Genomic DNA, 26,195 nt, shown 5'->3' on the forward strand with positions numbered 1-26,195 from the left:
TATAATTCATTTTTAAATTTCCATTCAAAAGTTATAATAGATACATCCTATGAGTTAAACAGACACATAATTATAATGCAATCGATTCATTTGGAAAATTAGGTTGTTTAAAACAGGAATTCTTAACCTGGCATCAGTGAACTTGGATAGAAAAAATATATAACATCCTCATTTTCATTAACCTGTAACTGAAACATAGCATTTCAATCATTATAAGCAATAGATTACAGTAGTATTGCTACTACACCTGACTTTGTCAGCTATAGAAATCTCAAATCTTTTTATGTCCTATTATAGTTTGATACAGTTTGGTTCTGCATCTTCATCCAGATCTCAAGTTGAATTGTAAACCTCAATGTTGGATGAGGGGCCTGGTGGGAGGTAACTGGATCATGGGGGACTTCCCCCTTGCTGTTCTTGTGATAGTGAGTTCTCATGAGGTCTGGGTGTTTAAAAGTGTGTAGCACATCCCCCTTTGCTCTCTCTCTCCTGCTTAGCCATGTGAAGATGTGCCTGCTTCCCCTTCACCTTCTACCATGATTATAAGTTTCCTGAGGCCTCCCCAGCCATGCTTCTGGAACATCCCACGGAACTGTGAGTCAATTAAACCTCTTTTCTTCATAAATTACCCAGTCTCACATAGTTCTTTATAGCAATGTGAGAACAGACTAATAAAGAGCTGTTGCTGATGTCTTGAAATATTTATGCTCATTACTTCTTTGAAATTAGTTATTACAGTCACTGCTAGAACTTTTTACTTAATGTATTAATAAAAAGCACATTACAGGTTTGGTTTAATACTTTGATAATGATATTTCAATATGATTGGTTTTGTTTGAAATGAAATACATATTTTATTTTGTGCATTTCAGAACATTATCCTAAAGAGTTGTCTGTAGGTTTCACCAGACTGTGGAAAGATTCTATGGCACAAAAGAGTTAGAATGCTTTTCTAAACCTTGACTGAAGATTGTTAGAGCCACTCACATCACTCTGCAGGTCATAGGCCTTCCGAGCTTGAATGACATCGTTCTGATCAGGCAGGCAGGTCCATTCATGCAGGGGGTGCTTGTAGTCTATGTCGCTTACAAGGATCTGGCACTTCTTGGCCAGCACCACCCCCAGCATGTCCACTGGGCTGCTGAACTTGGTCTTCCACTTCTCAAAGTCTTTCTTGTACTCCCTGTCACTCTGGATCTTGGCCACATGGATGGACCACATCATCTTGGGGTCATCCTTAATGTTCCGGGCACCAATGTGGTGGCCGAGCTGTTTGCGGTAGCCTTCCTTGTACTTGTACTAAAAAAAGAAAAGGGATATGAGTCTAATGACAAGAACATCTTATATACTCACGTTTCATAGGTTCACACACACATTGCTTCTTTTTCTTTTCCCGATCACTAACGCAAAGGGGAAAGGTGAATACCATCAACCCTATTTTTAAAAGTCAAAATCTGAACCTAGCAGGGGTTTAGTGATATGTACAGTCACACCACAAGCAGGTGGCAGCATGAGCCTAGAATGAAGAGCTTCTCATTCTTAATATTTTTCCTCCTCATTATACTACATTACTTAGTTTACATTGGATTCCTTAACAAGTAGAGGTAAATATATTATACAATCTAATGGAGCATCTACTTAAAGACATGGTTGTTTTCCCAAAACTGTTTGACATTAAGAATATTTTAGAATATTTCCCTTATTAGAACTTATACTAGACATCTCAGTCAAGGATATGTGTTACATTTAGATGGAGTTTACGTGGCACCAGGAAATGGCCCCCTTATTAGCCTGTCAACATCAGTGAGCTTTCCCTGTGAGTCAGTTTATCTACCTTTAAGGTTCAAGGATAACACATTATGGTCCATTTCACCATGAAACGATTATGGTGTGGGCTTCTCCCGCTTAACAGCAAGAAAAGTTTTGATAATAGGGCGTGTATCCTTACCCTTGGCAAAATGAACTTCTAAACTGATTGAGATCTATCTCATAGTTTTTGGTTTACAGAAGGAATGATGCATATGTGTAAGGCATGAGGCCCTTCCAGAGGAGGGAATGTCTAGATTTGAGTCCTAAGTAGGCTTGCTGCAGAATGAGGACACTAGGCACCCTTAGGGAGTGTTTCGCATGTGAAGAAAAGGAGTAGAGAAGAGGAAAGTGGGTGCTGAGAAAAAGCCTTGCTTACTTCACAATCTGTTCTTGTGTCCAGTGAGGGACATCTCACTAGGAGTTACAAAGGACAAAACAAATCTCTAAAACATACCCATCTAGTTTTCTTTTAATGCCAGAATAGATAGAAGTAGTACGGAAGAATTTACATGTATATTGGCTGTTTCCCACATATTATTTAAAGGGATTAAATTAATCCCTTTAATTTCACAAACATCTAGGTCAACTGCTGCTCAATTTCCTGTTTTTTTTCTTTTTGGAGACAGAGTATCCAATTTCGGAGGCTCAAAAATATGAACCCATTTTTGGTGTCCATAAAAAACTCTTTTAAAAATAGTATGTCTCTATTTTTGATTGACTGACAGGTATATTGGGTCCAGAATTTTGTGCTTTTCTTTTTTCCATTTACAATTCTGTATATGGGAAAATCGCTAAAGGGAATTGAGACTTGTAGGGGTAACTAAATTTCTGGCAAGAAAAACTAAAAGCTTTTGTCAACATCTTTGAGTAAGAAATGTCTTTTCCAAAAACATCCGCTTACATCGCTAGCAATATCTCTTGAAGCCTTGGCTGCTTGGATTGGAATGGCATCCAGACGCAAGTCATAGCCTTCCTTTCTGGACTCTTCCAAAGCAAGTTTATAGAGTTTCTGTAGAAAAGAAAGTAATTATTCATTACTTCTTCCATAAAAAATGAATCTTCTTATTATTGTATTTTCTCTGTCCTCATTTAAACTACAGACATAAATCACAAGGTCAAACATTAGGGTGGGTTTATAGATAGCTTTGTCTCATGGGTGCTTAAGGATTTTTAAGGCACATGTTCCAAACTTTGGGATTTTTATTTCAACAAAAAATGTGGGGAAAAAATCAACATTTGGTTGACAAAATTTTATTTGCCAAACAAACAGATGTAAAAAAAAATTACTTATTGGCCAGGCATGGTGGCTCACACTTGTAATCCCAGCCCTTTGGGAGGCCAAGGTGGGGAGATCACTTGAGGTCATGAGTTTGAGAAGAGACTAGCCTGGCTAACATGGTGAAACCCTGTCTCCACTAAAAATACAAAAATTAGCTGGGCATGGTGGTATGCACCTGTAATCCCAGCTACTCAGGTGGCTGAGGCAGGAGAATTGCTTGAACCTAGGAGGCAGAGGTTGCAGTGAGCCAAAATTGTCCCACTACATTCTAGTCTGGGTGACAGAGTGAAACTATGTCTCAAACAAAACAAAAAACAAAAACAGAACAAAGCAAAACACTATTTATTATTGTCATCATAATATAAAAGACAGGCCATCTTAATACTAAAGAAGGACAATATTTTAAAATGTAATTTAGTTTTATGAAAAACAATGCCTTGTGCTTATTTTTTCTTATTTTGCTGTGGACTATTAGACAATGATCCATTTGTGGACTGGGATTTCAGGATAATTCCCCTTATGAAAATGTTAGCTTGGGCAGAGATGCCTAGAAAAATGTTTGCAAGTTAACATCAAATGATTCTCAGAACCTACTGAAGCAGCAAAATAATATGTGGCTTACTAACTCACCAGATTCCAACCCACTCCTTGCCTACTCACTAGCTGCTGAAAAAAAATAATGACTTGTTATCCACACTGACCTGTAGGGGGGGCTTTAAAAGTATAATTCCTACGGGAATATTTATTTGTAATCATTCAGTTCCTGAGAACCTGTTAATAAAGTGGTAGCCTACTTTGTGGACCCACCACAAAGCTTAAAATTGAATCAAGCAAGAACTATTTCTTCTACTGAAAATGGTAGTTTGGAGTATGTGTAATAAATTAGTCAAAACATTTTCCTAAGAAAACGCCTACAATAGTTCATTTTCTCCTTTCTGTTCATTCCAAGATCAACAGTTTACTCACATCACTGTAGTTTATTCGGTTGAGTTTGGCTAACATGATTTCTGGTGTATCAGGCATGACATGAATAGTTTTCTTGTCATTGTCCCAGGCTTCAGTATATAAGCGCTACATAAAAAAATAAGAAAAAATATTTTAGTGTTCACAGACTTTATTCTTTTGATTATGTGCCAGTCATCTCTCTTGTATTCAAGGTAGAAATAAAATTATTAAAGCTGCGTGAATTCCTTACCTTTGTTTCTTATTAAAATTCTTTCAAGAATCTAATACTTAACTGTTAAAGGACTTGTCAGTTATGAAAAGTATAATAGAATTGAAGTATTTAAAATAATTTCTAGGAAAGAGTTATAGCACACAGTATTTTTTTTTAACAACCTACTATTTCAATCAGAAGCACATAGTACTTTTAACATTGGTTTAACATTTTGAGGTATCACTAAGTAACTATGGCATTATAGTGGGAAAAATCATTTTAACAGGTATCATGATTCTTATTATAATCTTTAAAATGCAATAATGCATCAGAATTTTTACAATGTTCTATGGTAACTTTCAGTATCTAACAGTGAGGATTGAAGACTTACCTTATTCATGTTTATAGCATTGTTTTTTGCCAGCACCTGCTCCGGAGTGTCTGTTATACTGGTAAATTTCATTGTGTCTGGATGCTGACGGTAGATATTATCACTAAGTATCTCTGCAGCTCTCTTGGCCCTAACAACTTCTAAGGAACCAATCGGAACCCAGCCAATGCCTTTCATCCATTCAAGGTCTGACTTATACAAATTCTGCAGATGAACAGATAAGAAACACTTTTATTAATTAGTGTTTCAAATTCATAGTTACAAAATGGGTTACCCTAGAGAAATACAAAAGTACTGAAGAGATGAGATTCCCAGCATAGTCAGTCACTCACTACATACATTATTGAATCCTAACACTACACACATTATTAAATCCTAAGCGTATTTTTTTCCTGAGCATTTTTTGGGTACAGAGGAGTACACCAAGAATGGTTGTTTTTTTTTTTTTAAAAGTAAAAGACATGGTCCTGCCTATGAGAGTAATACAAGATTTTTATACAGGAGCATGCTTTCTTAGCCTTGAAAAATATATTCTAATAGCTCCAAATAAAACCACATACTCAGACTGATGATGTGTGAGTACTGCAATCAAAAAATTCTCACTGTTATTTCCATCTTCAAAAATCACAAAATTTCAAATGTATACAGGAAATGTGATGTTGCAGAGATATGTTTGGTATTTACCTAATTATTCATTTTATTTTACTCTCAGTAGGACATGATGAATAAGTATTAGATGACCGGACTGGTTTTTAAAAACATGAGAATGACAGAATTTTCCCGTTAGTAAGTATAAAATGTAAATTAAAATAACTTAGCATAATATACTTTCCCTCTTACTGTCTCCATACTATACCCTCTGCCAACACACACCACACTTTTTACCTCCTTTGCCAAAAGTTTGCAGTGATGTATCTGTAAGGGTTAAATTTCATCTGATTCAGACAAAGGAAGCCTGAATCCCTAGGAAGACTTATACCTGTATACAATTGATAACATTTACCTTATTTCCTCTCCTACAGAGAACTTTTGGAGAAGAAGACAAATTGCAGTACCTCCAGTGGAAAAGTCCTTTCCGACACTTAATTGTAAATTGTTTGAAATATACAAACAAATTGCACTTCATTGGCACTAGTCAGAACCCACAGACACGTTTCAGACCCACTTTTAACACTCAGAGCTAATATCAAGAAAACTCACATCACTCTGGAGGTCATAGGCTTTCCGTGCATGAATGATGTCATTCTGGTCAGGCAGGCAGATCCATTCATGAAGAGGATGTTTATAGTCCACGTCGCTGACCAAGGTCTGACATTTCTTGGCCAAAACGATACCAAGCATGTCCACTGGGCTGCTGTACCTTGTCTTGTATTTCTCAAATTCTTTCTTGTACTCACGGTCACTCTGCACTTTGGCAATGTGAAGGGACCACATTATCTTGGGGTCATCATGTACTGCTCGGGCCCCAATGTGGTGACCCAACTGTTTACGATATGCTTCTTTGTATTTGTACTGAAAGAGAGAATCCAGTAAATAAGGAGGAGGTACAAAGGGCCATTCCCTGTTGTTCTTTCTGTGGTGGTGCTTTCTACGAAATCTTCAAGGCAACAGAGGAGTTTCACTGGTCATGCTGCCATGATGCTGCATATTGGACTGTTGTGTTTATTGGCACATCCCCACAGAATAACTTCACAATGGTTGTTTTACATATGCTAGAGAATTCTATGTTGGCAAAAAGTGACAAAAAGTGAATACTGAAATGAAGAACCCAATTACAGTAATAAACCATGACAGTGTCTCAGAGATCCATCATGTGAGTGAGTCTATTTAAGAACATACCTGGGGTGTGTGTTTACATGGATCATTAAAATTTTCTAGCATAGTCTGAGAAATAATTTCCTCTTCACAAATGATTTGGGAGGGTTAGTTTAAAAATTAAAAAAATTCTGTTATTTAATAGATGGAGAGTTTCAGTTTTACAAAATGAAAATCCTGGAAATCAGTTGTACAACAATATGAATACCTACCAAACAGTACCTACCAAACAGAGCCCTACCAAACAGTATACTTAAAAATGGTTAAGATGGTAAATTTTATATAACATATCTATTTAATCAGAATTAAAAAATTTTAAAACCTATAAAAATGGACAATTTTATTACTCTTGGATTAATTTTTAGCATATCCAGGCATATGTTTTCATTTTTAGGGTAAAGAAATACTGATTCTGTGCACCCCATGGCAAGAAAACTTTTAATTTTTTTTGCTAACCTATGTTCTTTTTCAAGCGATGGGGCAAACTCAGTTAAGCCTCCTTCTTTTCTGGCATTTTTGCCTTGAGTGTGTTCCAAGGAGAGCTTCTGAGATTCTGTAAGTAGCTCAGCATACATACATCCAACTTTAATCAAGGCACTCACTCCTATTGAGCAAAGATCAAAAATACAGAGTCAAATGAGCCACATTCCACTCTAGGCTACGCTTCTGTGGTGCTTGTGATCTTGGGCATATTATCTGTATCTCAAGCCTCAATATATTTGCCTATGTACTGAAGGGACTTAAGGTGGATGACGACCAAAGAGATGTCCAGTTGTATTCCCTGTGTGGCTGGCCTGATGCCAAGAAATGTTAGGACTTGATCAATTCTTACATCACTGGCAATATCCCGAGAGGCCTTGGCAGCCACAATGGGAATGGCGTCACTTCTCAAGTCATAGCCTTCTTTCTTGGCTTCTTCCATGGCCTGACGATAGAGGTTCTGAGGAAAGAAGAAGTAGCTTTTAAATATAGAATTCACATTCACTCGAGAAATACATTTTTGTCAAAGCAAGACCACTTTTGGATGCAAAACTACACTAGTATATTCAGCCTTAAATCAGAAAAAGAACTCTTGCTTTCTGTTTATCCTTGGATATTTATTTAAATGAAAATTTCATATTCAGCAAGTTTTGACATCACAATCTCTCTTTGCACAAATCTTATAAATTTCATACATTAAATGAACAGCTCTTAGTGTGTTTAGATTGTTCACTACTTGCTCTTTTCATGCAACAACCAAGAAATGTTCATTTATTTAACTCCAAATTTGAACTGGGAACATTTTTACTAGCAGAGAATAGTATCACATAATAACATATAATAATACTACCACTAGGAGGATGTGTCCATAATAAAATTTAGTGCTGAACTAAGGATGTATCACTCTTTCTGAATTCTGTTAATGTTGATTTGCTCCCTCTTTATTATTTCATCAATTGCTGAAAGTTATTAGCAGACATGAGGGTAGCAGGTATCAAAGATTTAGAACTGAAAACTGTAAAACAGACAAAATTCTATTTATTAACTTCTTCTGTGAATTGAGAATGCACCGCCACTGTTCAATTTCTGTGGCAGGGCAGATGTACACAGAAGACAAAACATGAATGTTACCTGGGAATGTCATTTGAGAACCAAATCATCTATACCAATGGTTTTTAGCCCTTTTTGTTTGTGAACCAACGATGAAAATTTTGACTGATTCTGTATCCACTTAACAAAAATGTTAAAAAACTGCAAATGTCAGTATTCAATAAATCAAAACAAAATAAATGTACAGTTTGATAATTTCTAAACATAAAAAATAAAAATTTATTGGCTCTCTTAATGAGACATGACTTGTAGGAGCTCATGGTGGCTTGATTGAAAAAGTTTTGATGGGCAATAATGAATTAAGTTTCCTGGTAGAGTTTTGTGGGGTTTCTGTTGTTGTTATTTTGTTTGTTTTTTGAGAGAGTCTCACTCTGTTGCCCAGGGTAGAGTGCAGTGGCACAATCTTGGTTCACTGCCTCTCAGATTCAAGTGATTCTCGTGCCTCAGCCACCCAAGTAGCTGGGATTACAGGTGCATGCCACCACGCCCTGCTAATTTTTGTATTTTTTTTTTTTTTTTGAGACGGAGTTTCGCTCTTGTTGCCCAGGCTGGAGTGCAATGGCGCGATCTCGGCTCACCGCAACCTCCGCCTTCTGGGTTCAGGCAATTCTCCTGCCTCAGCCTCCTGAGTAGCTGGGATTACAGGCACGTGCCACCATGCCCAGCTAATTTTTTGCATTTTTAGTAGAGACGGGGTTTCACCATGTTGACTAGGATGGTCTCGATCTCTTGACCTCGTGATCCACCCGTCTCAGCCTCCCAAAGTGCTGGGATTACAGGCTTGAGCCACCGCGCCCGGCAATTTTTGTATTTTTAGTAGAGATGAGTGTTGCCATGTTGGCCTGGCTGATCTCCAACTCCTGAATTCAAGTGATCCTCCTGCCTCAGCCTCCCAAATTGCTGGGATTTCAGGCATGAGCCACTGCACCCAGCCACATGCATCACAGTAACTACTAGGATAACTTTTTTTCTTTTTCTTTTAAAAATGAAATCTTTACATTATCATACTTAAATATTTTAATGTACGTCTTAATATTTTAAAATGTATTCTTTCCACCTTTTGCAAAACTTCAAACCTACAGAAAAGTTGCAAGTTCCAACTATCCAACTTATTAACATTTTTGCCATATTTGCATCCTCTATCTCTTTCTCTTTATGTGTGTATGTATTTCATTTTACTTATTATTTGCAATTGTTGAACTGATTAAGAGAAAACTGTATACAACATGGCCTTCATCCTTGATTACTTTATCATGTGTCTCCTAAGAATAAAGATATTTTATGTAACCACAATATATGTATCAGACTCAGGAAATTTAACTTTGATACAGTATTATTGTCTAGTTCTATTCTCTTTTATTATCAAATATAAAGTCAATATTCGAATTTCATCAGTTGTCCCAATAATTTCCTTTATAGCAATGTTGCTTTCCTATCCAAAATTCAATTCAAGAGAATGAGTAGCATTTAGTTCTCTAGTTTCTTTCTTCATCTTCAAACCATGCCTTTTTTGTTTTAACATAGATGAGAGTGACTATGAAGCAAGTGGGATGCCACTCAAACCGTAGGGGCATTCTTGGGCAGATAATTTAGAAGAGTGTGTCTATGGAAGTTGAAGCTATGTTAACTGATTTGTGTAAAACGATCCATGCCAGATTACCCCTTGGAAGGCCTCTGTGTAACCTCAAGGGTGGTAGCTGAGGTGTGAAAGCAGCTCATCTATATCCAAATACAGCCTTGAGATCAATCTACGATTGAATAATCTTTCATTTCGCTTTCTCCCTTTCCTCTTTTACGAGGTTTATTGAGTTAGATAAAGCAGACACAGTACCAGTAGACAGTTCTGGAAAAGAACTTAGAAACAATGTGTGGTTTTAAGGGAAAAACTACAACGATCTATGGTTCTACAAGGCTTTATCATCCCTCTACTGTTCAGTGTACTTTTCATTGCTGACGCTGTGTAAAGACAAAATCTTAAACGTAAGGAAAATCCCTAAAAAGTGTGGCACAAATAATTAAAACTTAATTTTTATGCCCCATTCTCAAATTAGATTGAATTAAGAATACTGGACTAGTATCTGGATTTTAAATATGTTACAGAGGCATTTAATTTTTTAAAAAATATTTTTATGACTTAAGACACAGGGTCATTACTGTGTTTAATAAGTAGATTATTAAGATGTGCCAGTTTATAGTCTTTTCAAGATGAGATTTTACAAGAAAAGGCTAAAGAATCAATGTAATATCTCTGAGATAAATTCCAGAGGGAATTTGTTTTACTTCAAAATTTCTAGGAATGTTTCTTTTGAAAGTGGAAGGTCAAATATTTCAATTATGTTTTTTTCTTTAAGAATAAATGCCCTTGTTTTAAAAATGGTAGAAGTGGGGAAAAACGTACTTCAATCATCTCATGGCTTCAGGCCAAAAAATAGAGTTCTTTAATTCTTTCAACATTTAAAAAAGATGCAGTGCTTCGAAGGAGAGCACACTTTTAGCTATCATCAAGGATATATTTTAAAGCTTGTTACTTAAGAAAACTAGAATAGGTAAATGAGAACTTAAGAGGAAAAAATGGATGGATTTGCTTACTTTTACATTTATGGAATGAAGGTACCACAGGCAATGGGTTGAGAAGAAATTCATGTGGGCCATTCTGAAGTCTAATCGTAGATTCCTCAGGGGATCAACATGTTAATTCAATGTTATTTTTATTTATTTGTGTGTATTCATGGGACATGAATGTGATTTTGCTGCATTAATACATTGCCCTGTGGTGAAGTCAGAGCCTTCAATGCACGATCATGCAATTTTAAAGAAAGTAAATCCAGCTGAAAATTTTAGAATTAAAAAATAGCCCAATTTCCTTGCAGCAGTCTGAAAAAAAATCTACTTGAATTCCTCTAATGTAAACAAATGAGAGAGGCTTAAGAGCTTCTTTACAATCTGGAATAGAAATTAACTTCATCTGCCGAGAAGATAACCCAACTGAGAAGCTCTGTGGCCAAGAGAAAATGGCCCATTCAAAAGTGACTGAAGCCAAGGCCAATCAAATATTTATAATCACGCTTGTCAGTTGGTCTGTTTCATAATGCTGGAGAAAGCGAAATCATATCCTCTTCATTTTACTGGTCATGATTATTTGATCTAAGCATGCCTTCTCTTTAAGGCTTCATTATTATAAGCAAAAGTAATTAATATGAGTAAAATAATAAATTTGGTCATCTTTAAAATCAGTAAATTTTCTAGTGCTGTCAAACTGAAGAAAACTCTGCCTTTCTTTCTAAAAGAAAATGAAGCCACATAAACATGTTTAAAAAATTAGTAGTCTTCTTGAATCAACCATATAAATTCTTGACTTTGGCAAGAACAATTGAGCAAAATGCTATTTATGCAGCAGTATTTCTGGACTGAAAAGATATGCAATGACAAGTTTAGCAAGGCTGGAGATAGTTCATAAAATAATGTATTTTATTGTTCTCAGGCCGTGTGAAATGGGTGAATTTAAGCATTCTTATTTCAGTTCTTGTAAATAAAGCTCAAATTATTTCATGCATGTTAAATACACCTAATTTTCATGGTGAGTTGAGTGTAAAGAAGAGACATTAAAGTTTATTAAACAAACATTTTGCACCAGGTTCCACACTGAACATGTTAAATATTTTATCTCATTTAGTCATTCTTTAAAAATTCTTTAGGATAGGCATTTTAATCCTACTTTACAGATGAGGTAACTGAAGAAAAGAAACTTGCCAAACAAATTTTGAAGCAAGTACTACATTGATTAATAGCAAGAATTATTTTCAATTACGTTTTAGTCATTAATAGTTGACTTAAGATATTTTCCCCTCCTAAAATGAAGATACTTTTGTGTCTGTCTATCTCTCTTTCTTTCTCTCTCTCTCTCTGATCTATCTACCTTTCTATCTACCTATTCTTTAATACAATGATATGTATAATGAAGATAGGGTAAATGGCATAAAAAGCCAGCTAAACCACCTGGCTTACATGAGGATTAAATCCATAATTCTGACATTTTTACATCAGCAAAAATCAATGTGGCCAGACCAAAGAAATAAAACAATCTTACCTCACTATAATTTATTTTATTTTGTCTTGCTAACATGATTTCAGGTGTATCAGGCATAATATGGACTTGGGTCTTGTCTTTGTCCCAGGCTTCTGTGTATAAGCGCTGTGAAGGATAAAAAGGTTAATGAATTAGAAAAATAGTTTGTTGTAAACAAGAGTTTTCAATTAAAAAATCATGACAAAATTGAGAGGCAGCTTTATTGCTGTCTGTGCATGTGCTGTATGTTAACATTCTTTTCAACCTCTTTGATTTTACAATATACTTATTGTAACAAAATATAAATGTATACTAAGATATGAAATGGAAAATATATATGTGGCATATATATATATATATATATAAAATCAAACACACTTGTGTTTGGTAACCCCTCACCCCAATTAAATTAAAAGCAAGTATTTTCCAAGCATATATTCACATCCATATTTGTACTATGGCTATATTAACAAATCCTTCCCACAATTTTATTTCTTTGATGTGTTCTTTTGTTGGTTAATTAACTGCAAATATACCTAGATATGCTATCTCTAGATTTCTTTTTGATAAATATTATGAAGATTTGTATCTTTCTTTTTTTTTTTTTTTTTTTTTAATGAGACAAAGTTTCACTCTGTTGCCCATGCTGGAATGCAGTAGCACAACCATGGCTCACTTCAGCCTCAGCCTCTCCAGGCACAGGTGATCCTCCCACCTCAGCCTCCCAAGTAACTAGGATACAGGTGCACATCACGACACTCAGCTAATTTTTATATTTTTTGAAGAGACAGGGTTTCAACATGCTGTCCAGGCTAATCTCCAACTTCTGACCCCAAGTGATCTGCCACCTCAGCCTCCCAAAATTGTTGAGATTACAGGTGAGAGCCACCATGGCTGGCTTGCCTCTTTCTTGTTTGTTCTGTGCTTACCTAAATATGTATTCAGCAAGAAAGAAACCTTCATACCAAACCACTAACTCTTACAGACTTCAAACAATTTGAACCCAAAATAGGTGTCCTATTCTTAACTCTGACTATTTCACAAGAGATGTCAAAGCAGAAATGCTCCCATGTATTGTTATCTAACAGAATATGCAACTGAATCACTCTACATTGAATAGCAATTTAACTGGATTAAACAAAGGAGACTAACTTAATTAACAATAGGTATCTTAAATGACACACAGCCCTGACTTATTTACCCACAAATTGGGTGCTCACCTTGTTCATGTTGAGAGCATTGTTCTTGGCCAACACCTGCTCTAGAGAATCAGTGATGCTGGTAAATTTCAGCTTGTCTGGAGGCTGGCGGTAGATGTGATCACTGAGTATTTCTGCAGCTCTCTTGCACTTGACTACATCCACAGACCCAATGGGGACCCAGCCAATGCCTTTCAGCCACTGGAGATCAGATTTGTAAATGTTCTGGATAGATTAAACACAAAAGCAAGTATTACTGAAGTTGTTATAACATGATTTCAAAAATAAAAAATTAACACTAGAAAAGCTTGGGTAGTCAAATTTCATGTATATGTCCTTCAATACAAGAAGGCTGAATTGAATATAGTCTCATATTTCTTTCTCTCCAAAAAAAAAAAAAAAAGGAAGAGGTGCCTAAAAAATGAGCAGAAAGAAGACTGTCATCCCTTCTAAGAGTTCTATCTAATCCTAGACCACTGTCTTAGTATTTCTATGAATTACTATCATGAACACAGTTACCATGGATCTTAAGTACTCACATCGCTCTGGAGGTCATAGGCCTGCCGAGCGTGGATGACGTCATTCTGGTCGGGCAGGCACGTCCACTCGTGCAGGAAGTTCTTGTAGTCCACGTCGCTGACTAAGGTCTGGCACTTCTTGGCCAGCACCACCCCCAGCATGTCCACTGGGCTGCTGAACTTGGTCTTCCACTTCTCAAAGTCCTTCTTGTACTCCCTGTCACTCTGGATCTTGGCCACGTGCATGGACCACATCATCTTGGGGTCATCTTTAATGTTCCGGGCTCCAATGTGGTGGCCGAGTTGCTTGCGGTAACCATCCTTGTATTTGTACTAAAATAAAGGTGGTCATTTCAAAAATAAATATGAATAGAAAGGCTTAGAAGTCTCATTAATTTAAAACTTTATTATTTTAAAATTGCTAATTCTTGCAGAGAAATGAAAGAATCTGATGATCAGTTTATCTCCCCATCCTAAATCCCGATTAGACTTTACAGCACTAATCTAATGGGCAGTAATCTAATGGAAGTCTCATAAATAGCCTAACAGCAACAGTCTCATAGGAATAGTCCAGTGGGAAGGTAAGACAAACTACATGGTCTTTTGGCTTGTAGACGTTAAGTCTTTAAAGGAAGCTACACTTTCCAGAAGATCATTTGGTACTGTGTACTGCTGTTTCTTCATCTTGGGCCCATGAAGTCACTAACCCAAAACTCTTACATATGATTTTGAGACTGCTGTTCCTGAGTCCACAGATAGTAATTTAACCCTCCACCACCATCCAACATACCCACACTCCTTCCCAAATCTGACTTTGCTGACTTTCACTGGGGCACTGACTCTCTGAAGTGGTCTAGATTATGTTTCCATCCTACCAGCACTGCTCTGTTGGAGATCAAATTTGACTGAGGTTTGTTTGGGATTCCTCAAGTGAGAAAATGGAATGTATGTCTACAAAAAAAGCATTTTGTTGTTGGCGGTGGTAAGGGGTAACTGGATATTTTCTATTTCAGATACTGCACCACACAAATATTTACAGAAGTCTGAATTTTCAGCTGGGCACAGTGGCTCATGCCTGTAATCCCAGCACTTTGGGAGGCCAAGGCAGGCAGATCACCTGAGGTCAGGAGTTTGAGACCAGTTGGCTAACATGGTGAAACCCTGTCTCTACTAAAAATATAAAAATTAGCCAAGTATGGTAGCAGGTGCCTATAATCCCAGCTATTTAGGAAGCTGAGGCAGGAGAATCACTTGAAGCAGGGACATGGAGGTTGTAGTGACCCAAGATCATGCCATTGCACTCCAGCTTGGGCGACAAGAGTGGGACTCTGAGACTCCATCTTAAAAAAAAAAGTCTGAATTCTCCACCAAATAACCCACTTCTTTCAGAGATGGCAGGAAGAGAAATTATGTTCACCATTTTGTTGTTTTCCTCATCTTTGTCTTTCTGTTTTCATTTTAAAAGAACTCAAAACAAAGCACTTAAGATAATTTTCCAAAAAAAAAAAAAAATGAGCTGGCAAAAACACAGAGCAGATTTGGGGAAAGGTGGATTTTCCTACACTTGGTTCTATCAGCTCTTTTTCTGAGGTTGAACAAATACATGTTAAAAAAAATAAGTTATTTTTTAACACCTCTTCTGCCATTTTCGATTTTCTGTAATGCTCCATGCTCAAAATATGGAGATGAAATTTCTCATAATTATAGGTATGAAAAAATGTAGAATCACATCCAATTTTATACTGAATTGAAGTATACTGGTTTAGGTCACCCTCTTCCTCCCTAAGACTCAGATACTAAAGTCTTATGAAGCTTAAAATCTAAGTTTTTTCAGATGAAAAACATTTATTTGATTTAGAAAAATAAGTCAATAAATGTGCTTAAACTGGCCCCCAAATGTTATAATAGTAATGATCCTCCATCTTCACTTCATCCATCCAGGTAAATATCAAGGATGTTGCTACTTACGTCACTGATAATGTCCCTGGAGGCCTTGGCAGCCACGATGGGGATGGCGTCACTTCGCAAGTCGTAGCCTTTCTTTTTTGCTTCTTCATTGGCAAGTTTGTATAGACTCTAAAGAAAGAAAGTCAAAAAGTTCTAGCAAAAGGTTTGACATCAACAATTCAGAGATTATTAAGTGACTTATATAATAAAATTTAAAAAAGGATAGGAATTGGAAACAATCCAAGTTTCTGGCAATATGTAAAGGAAATAAATTATATTCTACCAAAAATACTATATAGCATTAGAAATAAATGGGACATATCAATGAACATTAATATGTATTGATACATTATTTTATATCATTATATATAAGTTATGCATAAATATTATATACATATCAGCATAGATTAATATAATCTAGTAATACAGCTTGATGAGCAAAGCAGCAATCCATATATATCACTAAGTGGAAAAAATGGCAGAACAATGTTTAATATTATCCATTTATGTGTATAAATATATTTTTATTCCTTTTCTAGACCTACGATTTGTATGACAATCATGTAATATTTTATAATGTTTAAAAGACAAGACAAATTAAAATCTAAAAAATATAGTTAGCAACTACAATCACAACTTTCTAAATTTTGGTTATATCATGTTAGTAAACCAAGTGTCTATAAAATTGCATTTTACTTTAAAAAAAGTCCGTAATCAATACTGTTGATAGAGAACAGTTCTTCCTCATGCCTAAGGTTTTCTTTCTGTAGGCAAAGCTCAATTATTTTAACTACGGCCCTTTCTGTCCCTTTACTCTCTCTGCCCTGGAGAGGCGCACTGATTTACTGATGCATCTAATTGGTAGGGATGGAATTAGTGGGCATGCTTGGCTCAGCCCTGCCCTTCTCCCTCTAGGAAGGAGCCTGGTATCCTCCTCTGCTTCTGTTTTCTAAACAGAGCCTCACTTCTGAGCGGGAAGAATCAGGGCAGATCGTCTGCTCCAGAACAGCCTGTGCCTGGTAGGTAACCCTAATTCTGATGTTCAGTTAGTATGCTTATTGGGCTCTCATACAAACGGATCCTTTAGCGTAAGTTTAGTAGTTTTTTTTTTTTTTTTTTTGAGAGGGAGTTTTACTCTTGTTGCCCAGGCTGGAGTGCAATGGTGCAATCTCACCACAACCTCTGCCTCGTGGGTTCAAGTGATTCTCCTGCCTCAGCCTCCTGAGCGGCTGGGATTACAGGCATGTACCACCAAACCCAGTTAATTTTTGTATTTTTAGTAGACAAGGGGTTTCTCCATGTTGGTCAGTCTAGTCTTGAACTCCCAACCTCAGATGATCCGCCTGCCTTGGCCTCCCAAAGTGTTGGGATTACAGGCGTGAGCCACCATGCCCAGCCACGTTGGTAGTTTTTTAAAAAGTGAGATTTTGACTTCTATTTCTACTCCTTTGTTTTATTTATTAATTTTACTCAGGGCCCAGGTAGGGAAGAGGTGTGTGTTATTAGAGGCCTACTTGGGAGGGGTGGCACATTTAGTAAATAAACATATAGCACACCCAGTAGAACTTGATTTTCAGATAAACAACAAATAATGTTTTGGTGGAAATAATGGGCCAGTATTTTAACTGACAATCCTAAGAAATGCCTAAAATACTACTTAGTCCCACTGACTCACATTGGAAATCACCATGAACAGAAAAGACAATGCGACTTCAATTTGTCAGCAGAATCTCATATAATATTCAACCCAGAGATGAAAGGTTGGATGGGTAGAGTATTAAGTGAAAGACCCACATGCACCATGATAGCTGAGGCCCAAGAATCTCCATAAAACTAATACTGTACAGACAAACAACAACAACACTATAATGTAGCACCATGGATTTTTGCCCCACCTCACTGTAGTTGATTTTGTTCTGCCTTGCCAACATAATCTCTGGTGTGTCTGGCATTATGTGAATTTGAGTCTTGTCTTTGTCCCAGGCCTCTGTATATAAACGCTATAAAAGAAGATGTTGATTAAAAATCATTTGAAATAGAAATGACAAAAAGTTCACGTAAAACTGTTATTAAGGACCTAATGGGGAAAAATAAGCCAGACTTGAACATAAAGTATTCCACTGGAAGCGTGAGTCTTATTACTAGTTATCAAGATTGAAACTGGGAATAATCGAAATTATTTAGAGGATTTCAAGCATGTAATTTAAAAAGCAAATTCGACCCCATGGCTTCATAGATAATTTCATTCCATTAGTCATTAAAGTTTAATAACATCTTCTGGCATCTTGTAGAAGCTTGAGGCAGCTGGGGCTCACCTTGTTCATGTTGAGGGCATTGTTCTTGGCCAGCACCTGCTCCAGAGAATCAGTCACGCTGGTGAATTTCAGCTTGTCCGGAGGCTGGCGGTAGAGGTTATCACTCAGTATTTCTGCAGCTCTCTTGCACTTGACCACATCCATAGACCCAATGGGGACCCAGCCAATGCCTTTCAACCACTGGAGATCTGACTTGTAAATATTCTGAGAAGAGGAAAAAAGTCAAAAACTCTTCATCAAAATCAAAGTATTTTGGGTAAATACACAAACAGAATCAGTAATAAAGTGCAATTCTGTTTCCTAGTTAGAAAACACAATTCTAGAAGAATTATGCTCATAAATGACCCAGAAATATCTTCTAGCTGTAATAAAAACTTATCAAATGTCTCAAGCTATTAGGAGAGGAGTGATCTCAAGTAATATCTTCTGTCAGTTGGTTCAGTGAACGATATCATAATTGTAATGTGTCTATGCAGAGAATACCAACCCAGAGTGACAGAAACCACACACACATCCAACAACAGGCTCTTAGTGAATCAATTTTAGGCCTAGCTAAAGGAAATGCTCCAAAGCCATTAAAAGTTCCACTGTTTAAGAATATTGATGACATGTGGAAATGTCATTAATACAATATGAAATTTTAAAGTAGCACATAAAACAGTGTGGGTAGATAAATTATACGAATAAGAGTGGGTTTTTCTAGTGGTTGGATTGTGTTGGATTATTATTCCCTTCGATGTATTCTTCCATATATTTCAAAATACCTGTAATGCCTTTAAAAGCACAGTTAAAATATAATAGTGATGTAGAACCCCTGAAACCCTGAGGCAGATCTTCAACAGCGGTAACTCTGTCCAAGATTCAGGGCAATAAATAAATATTTAATTGTTCATCTATTAAATGAACAGTTTCATTATGCAGGGTTCCCGTCTTTTCCTCACCAAGTCCTCAGGATGGAAGCACAGACATCTATATAGAATCATTTTGCCGTATTTTTAGTTCTCATTTTATTTAAAAATATTTTTTTGCTAAAGATTTTTATGTACCCATTAAGTACTCATAGCTACTTCACAGTCATAGTATTGGACCTTTGCTTGGCTCATTAGAAAGATTTCCCCTGTCACAGCAACTAAGTAGAAAATAAAAACTCATATTTTGTAGTCTAGATTAAAAAAACCTATTAGAATTGGCCTGTGCTAACTAGTTATTGCCCCATAAATAAAAATAGCAAGAGTGAAAACAAGACGGGCACGGTGGCCCATGCTGTAATTCTAGCACTCTGGGATCCTGAGGTGGGCAGATCATCTGAGGCTAGGAGTTTGAGACCAGCCTGGCCAACATGGTGAAACCCCCATCTCCACTAAAAATACAAAAAATTAGTGGGGCATGGTGGCGGCAGTCTGTAATTCCAGCTACAGAAAAGCTGAGGCATGAGAATCACTTGAACCCAGGAGGCGAAGGTTGCAGTGAGCCGAGATCACGCCACTGCACTCCAGCCTAGGCAACAGAGCGAGACTCTGTCTCAAATAAATAAATAAATAAAAATAAAAACAATAACAGTTTATACCTCTGGAATGCTTTTTAACTTCCAAATACTTCCCACAGTTTGGAGGTCATATCGAAGGGTGAGGAAGGCAATCCAGAGAAGGTACCCGGCAAATAGACAGATGGCAAGCAATCTGTCAATGTTGTCATTGCATGGGTGACATCAACCCTTTTAAACTATCTTCTACGTGCAGGCAAAGCCTTTCTTTTTGGAAATAATTGCTAAACACAGGGTTCTGTATGTCAAATGCTACAGAACAGACGTGGGAGTTTTCTCATGTAGGCTGTAAGGTTTTAGGAACAACCAATTAATATATAATTATTACTAACTAGTTTTAGTCACCAAAACTTGCTAGTGCTTTAATTCCTTCAAAGTTTATAAAATTCAGAGTGCAGGAAATGTGCCTTTCACATCCAGATTTGAGATAGTGCATCTGCTTCCAATAGGTTGTAGGTTCTGTCCTTACCATGTGGCTCCTCCACAGAGAGCCACGCTAGGAGGAAGTTTCTGTCACACAGTCCAGTAGTGTACAGACACAGAGACTTCTTTTATTTCATAAGCATAATATTTAGCTTTGCAGTAGGCAGAATTCAATAATTCATTTTGCAAAGAAGCCAAAAACAAATTCCAAAGTAATTTCTTTTTAAAATAAAAACATTTCTTCCTTCCTTAAAAGAATAAAATAAAATGTCTCCCTCTAGTGGACCCTGAATTCCAACATTACTTAATTCCAATTTTGTTTTTCCAAGACCAAGTCCACTTTGTAAATTTTACTTACTTATGAAGCCTTGTTATGTATTTGTGATAAAGCAATAAAACTGTATTCTGATTTAAAACTTATTCATAGACCAATCAACCTTAACTTGAGTAGGTCAATGGATTATATATAAAGGATAATTTTCACATAGTTTAAATTACTTCTATGAACAGCTCCATTTGTAGATGCTGTACTCACGTCACTCTGGAGGTCATAGGCCTGCCGGGCGTGAATGACATCATTCTGGTCGGGCAGGCACGTCCACTCGTGCAGGTAGTTCTTGTAGTCCACGTCGCTGACTAAGGTCTGGCACTTCTTGGCCAGCACCACCCCCAGCATGTCCACTGGGCTGCTGAACTTGGTTTTCCACTTCTCAAAGTCCTTCTTGTACTCCCTGTCACTCTGGATCTTGGCCACGTGCATGGACCACATCATCTTGGGGTCATCTTTAATGTCACGTGCTCCAATGTGGTGGCCGAGTTGCTTGCGGTAACCATCTTTATATTTGTACTAAAATGAAAGTGCACAAATCAGGTTTTTATTGTAACTCCCTTAGAGGCCACAGGTCTGTACAAAATCAACTTGCTTACATTATAGTTCTACTGACTTTTGTTAATAAGCACTAACTCAAGCCATTATCCTGCCTTCATCCTGGAAGCCTTTATAGAGGTAGAAAAATAGATGGAATTCATGTAATTGTAGTGTATACCCCACATCAGCTACAGCCTGCTACTAAGGAATATCTCTGAAAACAGGAAGTGCATATGTGGGGAAAGGTCACCTGTGGAAGTTAGGGAGAGAAAATTTGAACCAGGTAACCCAGAGAACTGGATTCTAAACACTAAAAGCATGTCAGAAAAAGGGTGCACTTGGTGGAATGGTGTCTTTAATAAACAGTAAAATGAATGACTGATTCCTACAAGGACCACCTGTAGTAACAACAGAGGAGAATTTATTATTTTTGTTATTTACTGGATTCATGCACTCAATGGCAGTGGCAAGCTCTTGGCATCATTTTGAAAACGGATTGTACTTGCAAAACTGACATAGCAACCCAACTTGTTAGATCATGCTCCTACTAAGGTCATGGGTTCTAGCCTCACATGGGCCAACAATGTTTTTATTATTTATGACCAATGACATCATTCTGAAATCTAAGCCAATTATCCAAAATACACGCTTTTAGTCTCAAAGACAGCTGACTAAGTGTAGGTGAGTCAGCAAGAGGCAATATGGTACAATGGAAAGGAATGAGATTGTCTGGAGTCTCAACTCCATCACCCACTAGGAGTTTGATTTTAGGCAAGTTGCTTAAACAATCCACAAAATGGGGATAATGAGGATATCTACATTCTAGGGCAATTATGAATAAGAAGTAAGACAATGCATGTAAAACACTTAGCAAAGAGTTCTCAACGGGTTATGGTTATTTCATTATTTATTATTATTGTATGAGTCCATTTGCTGAGACAGTCCCACATACATATAGCTGAATCACTAACATAAGATTCCAATATAAAGGACAGCAGTGGGCCTTGATTTTTAGAACAGTCGTTTGTTCCTCAAGAATCCCTGAAACACCAGGAAAGAATGTCAGTTTTACTCTGGGAGACATACTACAAGACTAGGAGATATTGTGAAGAGTGTGATCTTGGCTGGGCATGGTGGCTTATGCTTGTCACCCCAGCACTGGGGGAGGCTGAGGCGGGTGGATCACCTGAGGTCAGGAATTCGAGACCAGGCTGGCCAACATGGTGAAACCCTGATGCCACTAAAAATACAAAAATTAGCCAGGCGTGGAGGCGGGCACCTGTAATCCCAGCTACTCGGGAGGCTGAGGCAGGAGAATTGCATGAACCTGCGAGGTGGAGGTTACAGTGAGCCAAGATCGTGCCATTGCACTCCAGCCTGGGCAACAAGAGCAAAACTCCATCTCAAAAAAGAGGGTTGACCTTAGGTCAGTAGCCACCTCTGGTACTGATCAACCACCTTCTTTTCATAAGGGTGAATTGCAATAGCAAGTGGCATAAGTGTTTTAAAATACTATATATTAAAATGTTACAGAAAGCCAGGCCCTGAATTGTACTAGCAGAACTTATAAGCTTTTTATAAGCCTGGTGATAATTCTTACATAAGCATCTCCAAGCCTGCAGCTTCACTCTAACAGTGTACACATGAATGAATCTTTCTCTGTTCTTGGTTGACCAGTTTTCATGGAAGATGCTGTGTCCTACAGGTTACAAACCCCTTTTGTAAACATCAACATTTTCATTTCCCTTAAAACTGAGGTTTTGAAAAATTCTACACAAATACATCAGGATATATTTTTAATGGTCCAGGAAAGGTTCTTTTTCAAGATTAGTTCAGTGAAAATGCCACATTAGCTTGACTACATACTCAGAATGGAAATGACAACTCACGTCACTGATGATGTCCCTGGAGGCCTTGGCCGCAACGATGGGGATGGCGTCGCTCCGCAAGTCATAGCCTTTCTTCTTTGCTTCTTCATTAGCAAGTTTGTACAGACTCTAAATTTGGGCAAATAATAATAATAATCAGCTAGATGCTGACATTTATATCTAAAAACTGACAGAGGACTGTGATAATTCACTAAGTTCTCCACAGACAGTGCCTATAATTATCTTACTTCTGAGAGTTCTAAGCCTTCTGCATGTTTGCTGAAGTGAAGACTCAAAAATAAAGGTGGGCACAGTGGCTCACGCCTGTAATCCCAGCACTTTGGGAGGCTGAGGTAGGTGGATCATCTGAGATCAGGAGTTTGAGACCAGCCTGACCAACATGGTGAAACCCCGTCTCTGCTAAATACAAAAAAAATTAGTCGAGTATGGTGGTACATGTCTGTAATCCCAGTTACCAGGGAGGCTGAGGGAGGAGAATTGTTTGAACCCAGGAGGCGGAGGTGGCAGTTAGTTGAGATTGTGCCATTGCACTCCAGCATGGGCAACAAGAGCGAAACTCCAACTCAAAAAAAAAAAAAAAGATACCCATAAAGACCAATGCACCTTTATTTTTTACTTTAAAAACTATGTTGAATTAAGTATATATACATATTATAGGGTTGTTTTAAAATTTTTTAATTAAAACAATAAATCCAGTTTAAAAAATATGGGAAAAATTAAGCTGAAACTCATCGGTTTATCGTGGTAAAATGTGGCTGGGAGGGAAAGACTTAACTGTTGATCATGGCAATCAATTCAACTCACATTTATTCTGCCCTGACCCTGTGTCTCTGACTGTGGTGGGTACTTGGGAATCAAAGATGAGGTTGAGGCCCCTCTCAACCCAAAGTTCCCTGACAGAACTGAGGGAGAGACTGATAACCTGCGAGACCAACTGCTGAAAAGTCCAACCACATTAATAACGAAGAGCTCCAGAAAGGAGTCATTTATTCTGAATTCAGAGTCAGGGAAGTTCCTGCAGATGGGGTGACTTTTGAGTTGGACTTTGAGCAGAGTTTCAATAGGCTCGGGTAGCATGAAGAGCAGAGGAAATCATGTGAATCAAGTCACCACTGCGGTGGGGAAGCAGAGGGGTGTTAAAGAAGGTGGGTGAGGCCCCAGGGAGAAGTGGCAGGAGAGGGCAGAGAAGAGCCTGGAGTCAGACTGTGAACGCCTGGTTCTAAGTTGGTGTTTAATTCTACAGAAAATAGGAAAGCAGCCAAAAAGTTCTCTTCTTTTTAACACCAGAGGGGAGTGCCCATGACAGCGTCCCAGGCTGGGTGGGTGGAATAGGGGATCACAGGTGAAAGGAGGAAGGGCACCTGGGCCTCCTCAAACCGGCAGCCGAGCAGCCGCACTAACACATCCCTGAGCTTTGTCAGCAAAGACAGAGTTAAGAATTCCAGAAATGCTGAGTGGTTAGATATAGGGGGCGCCCTTTGCTTCCTGAAATTCCTGCACATATAAGGCATGCTTTCCTGTAACAAGACCTATCGTATAGGTTTAGCTAAAAATTCAATGCTTTCTGACTGGGGAGTAAGACTTGATGTTTTTAGTTTTTGGTGACAAGAGCTAGCTACACAAGCACTAAAATTACAGTTTCATTTCCAAAAAAACATTACTTAAGATGGTGGCAATTCCACCTAAATTCTCTAAATTGTGCTCTTCAGAAGAGTAATATATTGTTGATTTATGCTGCCAAAGAAACAATATTTTTCTTGCTAGTGGCACAATGCTAGGTGAAATAACTAACACATCAGCTGCCAGAATCCAAGATTCACAAAAATCTCCACAGGCTTATACCCACAAACTCAGAATACGAAGAAATTGCAGAGATAAATGCCAATCTTTGAACAGAGATAAATTACCAATGCATAAATGCAGGATGGAAGAAACCTAGGTTTGGCCCACATAAGATGTCTTAGAGTTTAAGTTGATCTCAAGTTCTGTGTGCACCAGTGGTGATGGCTGCCAATGTGCCCTGGGAGCACAGGATGGAGAACAGAGGTCAAATGTCCAGAAGAGGAAACACAATAGTTAAGCATATTCAACGCCAGTCATTCCTCATTCATAATATTTTGCTCAGTTCTGAGAGTCCCACTTTATGATATCATGTAAGGAATGCTCAGGAACTTGGGATATTTGGATTTGAAAGTGAACCCAGGTGAAGGTGGCAGGGGAGGCACCCTGGCACTGTTCTCCATCTCTGAGGGTTGGCACAGATTTGCTCTGTGCAGCTTCGGAGGACTATGGGAGTTTTCAGTGAGAAATGCTGTGACTCAACACATCAGAAGCACCTTCTCATAAATTTTCTATAACAAATGGACTGATTTATGAGATTACTTCCTTGCCATTGGGAACCCTTAACCAAATGCAGGTCAACAACTTATTTGGAGTGGGGGGGGGCACCTTTGCACTGGTGTGGACACTTGGCTCTCTGCCTAAGTATCTGTGATTCTGCAATGGTGGCATGTGGCCCTGTGCTCACTGAAAGTGAAAAGGAAATGGGCTTACTAATATATACATTGACAGATATTTCTCTTTCTCTCTCTCTGTGCATATATGTGGGTTTTTGTGTGTGTGAATGTGTGTTACCTGGTGGTACTGTGGATTTTAGTTCCTGCCTTTAATCTTATACACTAAAAATCTTAAATTTGGATCCTAAACCACATTTTAGGAACAACATATGGAAAATATGTTTACTCCAGTTATGCTTTAGCATAAAGCAGAGATACATGTATAGGTTAATTGCTAATTTCCTAACTTCAAAAATTAATAAGAGAAAATGGTCTACATAATCTCATGGTTACAGCTTAATTAGTTCTTGTCATTTGTATTTCCTAAATGACAATTCATTTGCATAAAGTTTGACATTTATGCTGGTGATTGAGAAATGCAAGAGTTGTTACTCACACGAAGCACAAAAAAGATTCTTTATAAAGCTGTCATGTGGCATTACATCACCATAGAGTAGATCAATTGAAATAAGCAGCAATGTGCAAATGTCGAAGAATCTGCTCTCACCTCACTGTAGTTGATTTTGTTCATTCTCGCCAACATAATTTCTGGTGTGTCTGGCATTATGTGGATCTGAGTCTTGTCTTTGTCCCAGGCTTCTGTGTACAAACGCTATAAAAAAAAAATAGACAAATTCATCAGGAAAAAAGTTCTGTGTATAGTTAATATAAATTTTAGGACCACAAAAACTCTATAAACAAAAGCAATAAAAGGTTATGAGTCTTATACAGAACTTACTACTTGGAGGTGTTTTATGCACACCTCCAAGTAATAAGTTCATAGTGGAATATATATTTATAAATGCATTCTAATAATCTGAAATGTATGTTA

The 26,195-nt window shown here is 37.6% G+C and overlaps 1 protein-coding gene across 50 annotated transcripts in view; it reads right to left on the reverse strand.

The window, feature by feature from the left end:
- Positions 1 to 26,195, reverse strand: part of NEB (nebulin) — a 204,562-nt gene that overhangs the window by 90,082 nt on the left and 88,285 nt on the right. For 43 of the 50 annotated variants that reach the window (XM_032286403.1, XM_032286401.1, XM_032286400.1 and 40 more), the window contains 15 exons: positions 25,872 to 25,976; positions 22,809 to 22,916; positions 20,587 to 20,898; positions 18,086 to 18,289; positions 17,666 to 17,770; positions 15,792 to 15,899; positions 13,845 to 14,156; positions 13,327 to 13,530; positions 12,128 to 12,232; positions 7,283 to 7,390; positions 5,836 to 6,147; positions 4,636 to 4,839; positions 4,055 to 4,159; positions 2,711 to 2,818; positions 988 to 1,299 (listed from right to left, as the gene is read on the reverse strand). In XM_032286403.1, the coding sequence (XP_032142294.1) occupies positions 988 to 1,299; positions 2,711 to 2,818; positions 4,055 to 4,159; positions 4,636 to 4,839; positions 5,836 to 6,147; positions 7,283 to 7,390; positions 12,128 to 12,232; positions 13,327 to 13,530; positions 13,845 to 14,156; positions 15,792 to 15,899; positions 17,666 to 17,770; positions 18,086 to 18,289; positions 20,587 to 20,898; positions 22,809 to 22,916; positions 25,872 to 25,976 (2,712 nt within the window). The remainder of the gene's footprint in view (positions 1 to 987; positions 1,300 to 2,710; positions 2,819 to 4,054; positions 4,160 to 4,635; positions 4,840 to 5,835; positions 6,148 to 7,282; positions 7,391 to 12,127; positions 12,233 to 13,326; positions 13,531 to 13,844; positions 14,157 to 15,791; positions 15,900 to 17,665; positions 17,771 to 18,085; positions 18,290 to 20,586; positions 20,899 to 22,808; positions 22,917 to 25,871; positions 25,977 to 26,195) is intronic. The other 7 variants (XM_032286396.1, XM_032286392.1, XM_032286397.1 and 4 more) reach the window with 7 other exon arrangements.

The sequence above is a fragment of the Sapajus apella genome, unplaced genomic scaffold (assembly GCF_009761245.1).
Source record: "Sapajus apella isolate SASKATOON/1434 unplaced genomic scaffold, GSC_monkey_1.0 scaffold18, whole genome shotgun sequence".
Taxonomy (NCBI): domain Eukaryota; kingdom Metazoa; phylum Chordata; class Mammalia; order Primates; family Cebidae; genus Sapajus; species Sapajus apella.